The 3,912-nt window shown below is 44.1% G+C and overlaps 1 protein-coding gene across 1 annotated transcript; it reads left to right on the forward strand.

Moving 5' to 3' along the window:
- Window positions 1-2,635: 2,635 nt before the first annotated feature.
- Window positions 2,636-3,574, forward strand: LOC104518557 (olfactory receptor 2A12). The gene has a single exon (XM_010173967.1). It carries the CDS (start codon window positions 2,636-2,638, stop codon window positions 3,572-3,574), a length of 939 nt encoding a protein of 312 aa, XP_010172269.1.
- The last annotated feature ends 338 nt before the right edge of the window (window positions 3,575-3,912 follow it).

A 3,912-nucleotide genomic window follows, 5' to 3' on the forward strand; every position in this document is an offset into this window, starting at 1 on the left:
GCTCTCCTCACAGACTGAAGAGGGAATGCAGGCCATGCCCTGCATCTGACCACTTGTAGTAGACAAAAAAATAGCTTAAACTGTGAATATTAAGAGGCAACACATGACTGGGTGCATGTGTATGGCAAGGTCTCTGCTTGTGAATGGCTGAAACTAAACTCTGAACTCTCAAGCAGATGCCTGCTACTTGCTAACTGCAATCAGTATGGGCTTGTTGTAAATTTTGGAAACACCTGGAATAAGCAAAAGTAACATGTCCTGAATCCTACAATTAATGAAGAGATAGGAGACAGAACTAACAATTAGGAGGCTGATCAGGCTTTGTACTACTCACATAGAAAATTTAGATTGGGAAAACTGGGGGCGTGGAGTTACAGAAAGAAGAGGTGGTTCCAAAAAGAAGAGTTCCCAAAAAGAATAAGGGATCTTGAAAAGAAGGGGACCCAGAAAGAAAAAGGTGAAGATTCTGGCTGGAGAAAATATCTTGGAAGTTGAGGAGGATATTGGAGACCAGAGAGCTGCATGGAGACAAATGCCAGGGAATGCCCAGGGACCTTGAGCAGTAACCTCTGGCACTGGTAACAGCAAGCAGCTGCACAGCAGGAACCAACGCGGCTTTCTGCCCGACCTTCCTGCACGTGCAGTAACGTCCCTGCTGGGAAGGGAAATTGCGGTCTCTGGGTTTTAGCACTGTGTATGTGCTGAACCTCATCAGCTCACATATGTGAGTGTGCAAGTGTGTGTGTGAGACAGAGAAATAATCTAGTAGGGACTAATCTTGCTGGTTGTTAAACAAAACCCAGAATCCAGATACACCGTAGGTTGTTGTTTATTCTGATCTGGTCAATGATATCACCACAATCTGTCCCGTCTTCTTATTAAACTCCATTTCTATTTTCCTTAGAGAGGAGGTCTCTACTTTGTGCGCAAGGTCTAAGTGCCAGCAACTGGAAAGGGACCCTGGGCCATAGGGAATCATGGACCTGAGGCACCAGCAGTTGCGGAGACTGCAGTGTGTGCGTGTTGTGAGGGTGTGTAATGTCAGTGTGTGCAACTCCTAGTGAGTATCAAGCTCAAGGACATTAAGGGGCTTGGGACCCAGGGACTGGAGTAGCCATGGATCTGGGGCAGATACTGAAGAGACCAGAGGGTCTGAGAGTTGGCTGTTCGAGGGACTGGGAGTCCCAAGCCACCTATGAGAGAGACCAGGGGATCTAGTAAGGGTGTAGGTCTGGAGCAGCTACTGAAGAGACTCTTTTGCGTTTGTGTGTTTTTGTACCCGAGGCAGATGTGAGACCATGGGATCTTGGGGCCGAGTACTGGATATGTTAACTGTCTAAGGCCCACTAATGGTGGGACCCATATTACTTCTGTGTGTACATATGTATATATTTTCCACCGAGTGTCTTTCATCCTGAGAGAAGACAGGATCAAGGCAGTTTGTCCTCTTTGTATTTGTGGGAGTGCTTTGTTTTCAGTCAGCGTGGATCTACGTGACAGGCCATGTGTATATGTACGCATGTACACGTGCCAGTTGGGAAACACATGCAGCGAAGGCATAAAGTGGAAAGTGATGGAGAAGACTGTGTTTAACAGAAAAGAAACCCATGTGAACGAAGGGCCAGTAAGTACAATGCCATGTCCATTTCAAAATAAATTGGTGTTTACTTTCTGGAAGGATCCCCAGAGTTCAAGTATGGAACTCTTGGGATTTATACTTCAGGTATGGAACTCTTGGGATTTATCCTTGAGACTAATCTTTGTACGGCCTGTTGGCAACCAAAAATATGTCCCTTCAGACACATTGCACAGAAAACTTTGGCTTTAAAAACAAATTAACATAGGGAGCTGAAAAGAGTGGAACAGCTCTTGTTTATCCTGTTGTCTGAGAAAGTACATGGTACTACTTAATAAGGTTTCCCTGATCAAAAACACAGAGCTGAACAAATTACATTTGTCCAGATGCTACAGGTAAGGAAATTCTTGTGTATAAATGTTAGTAACATTCTTTTACCAACAATTATCAGCTGTACCTCCAAGTGTAGCTCTTAGTTTGTTCAACAATCTGAAGAGATGAAGAAACTGCAGGATCCAATATGAATGCATTTCACTAAGGTAAAGAGGACACAGCAATGAATTAGAAGTGCTAGTTACTTTAATGGTAAAACTGGAATTATTCTGTGAAATATGCATTCATTTTAATATGGACTTAATTTAAAATCACTGTTTTGAAGATGTTCTGACTTCACCTTAAACGACACCTGCAATCTTCTTCATGATAGAGAGGTGATATTTTCTCCAACACGGAAATCCCACCATCTAAAAAAAATGCAACTCAGAAGAAGAAAGACATTAAGGGCAAGCTAGGGAATAAAGTTGTGTGAGATGGCTCAAAACTGCTCAAAGTTTGTGCAGAGACTAGAGCTTGCAATTGAGATCTACATTTCTCAGCATGGTAAGGGTAATATGCACCTTCCACTGGAGTCAGAGGGACAAACAGGGAGGAGGGAGCTGCAGCGTAAAGAGTGAAAGGTGCAACATTCTTAGGAAAATTTTCCTTTTCTTTCCTTTTCCTTACTCCTTCCCTTCCAGATCCCTGTGGTTGCAGTTTGTGCTATCTCACCTCCACCACAGCATGCAGAATGAAACGTCTGTCACAGAATTCATCCTTCTGGGGTTCTCCAGCAACCCAACCCTGCGGCTCTGCCTCTTCAGCATTTTCTCTGTCCTCTACTCTGCCACTCTGACGGGAAACACACTTGTCTTTGTGCTTATCTGCCTGGACTACCGCCTCCACAGCCCCATGTACTTTTTCCTCTGCCACCTCTCCATCGTGGACATCTGCTACGCCTCCAACAATGTCCCCCATATGCTGAGGAACCTTATTGGACAAGGCAGAACCATTTCCTTTGCTGGGTGTGGGACACAGATACATCTTTATTTAATCTTTGCACTTACAGAATGCGTGCTACTGGCCATGATGTCTTATGATCGCTATGTGGCAATCTGCCATCCCCTCCGCTATGCCATTATCATGAACCGGAGGTTGTGCCTCACCCTTGCCACAGTTTCATGGGTTTTGGGGTTCCTATTTGGTACACTACAAGCCTCTCTGGCTTTACACCTGCCATTCTGTGGCCCCTGCGAGGTTGACCACTTCTTCTGTGAAATCCTTGCTGTCTTAAAGCTGGCCTGTACTGACACAACTGCCAATAAAGTCCTGATCTTTGCTGTTTGTGTGTGCTTCCTCCTCTTCCCTTTAGCCTTAATTCTGATTTCCTACCTGCACATCCTGGCCACCATTCTGCGCGTCCGCTCTGTGGCAGGATGGCACAAAACCTTCTCCACCTGTGGCTCCCACCTGATTGTGGTGGGTCTGTTTTATGGGAATGCTATCTTCATGTACATGGGGCCTGGGAGCAGTAACTCATTTGGGAGGGAGAAAGTTCTTTCCCTTTTCTACAGTCTCATCAGCCCAAGTTTGAACCCCTTGATTTACAGTCTGAGGAACAAGCAGGTGAAGGAAGCCCTGCTGAAGCTTCAGAGAAGGAAAAGAGTTTTTTATTCTGTGTAGTTTCGGATCTAGGCTTTCACCTGCCTCCTGTTTTTCTGCTCTTTCTTCTTGAGCTCTTTGGGTATTTCTCACTGAATTTTAAGTGCTTAAAATGTAACACAAGACATTCTTCAAATGCATTTGTCTCTGTTTCTTTGTACAGACTAATGAATATCAAAACACAAAATGACCAATTATTATTCCTTTTATTGGAGATAACTAATTATTCTTCCTCATATGCAGCCATCCTCGGCAGGTAGTATGTTTTCTCAGAACTGTTGACACAGTTGGAAAAAATAGTTTGCCTTCTTGATTCTAACTAGTAATCAGAATAAACTCCTGCATAGCAGATTTTTTTT

This window comes from Antrostomus carolinensis, unplaced genomic scaffold, assembly GCF_000700745.2.
Source record: "Antrostomus carolinensis isolate BGI_N321 unplaced genomic scaffold, ASM70074v2 scaffold12288, whole genome shotgun sequence".
In the NCBI taxonomy this organism is placed as follows: Eukaryota; Metazoa; Chordata; class Aves; order Caprimulgiformes; family Caprimulgidae; genus Antrostomus; species Antrostomus carolinensis.

Excerpts from the sequence above, each read along its gene's own strand:
- LOC104518557 (XM_010173967.1), top strand. The coding sequence starts at position 2,636 with ATGCAGAATGAAACGTCTGTCACAGAATTCATCCTTCTGGGGTTCTCC.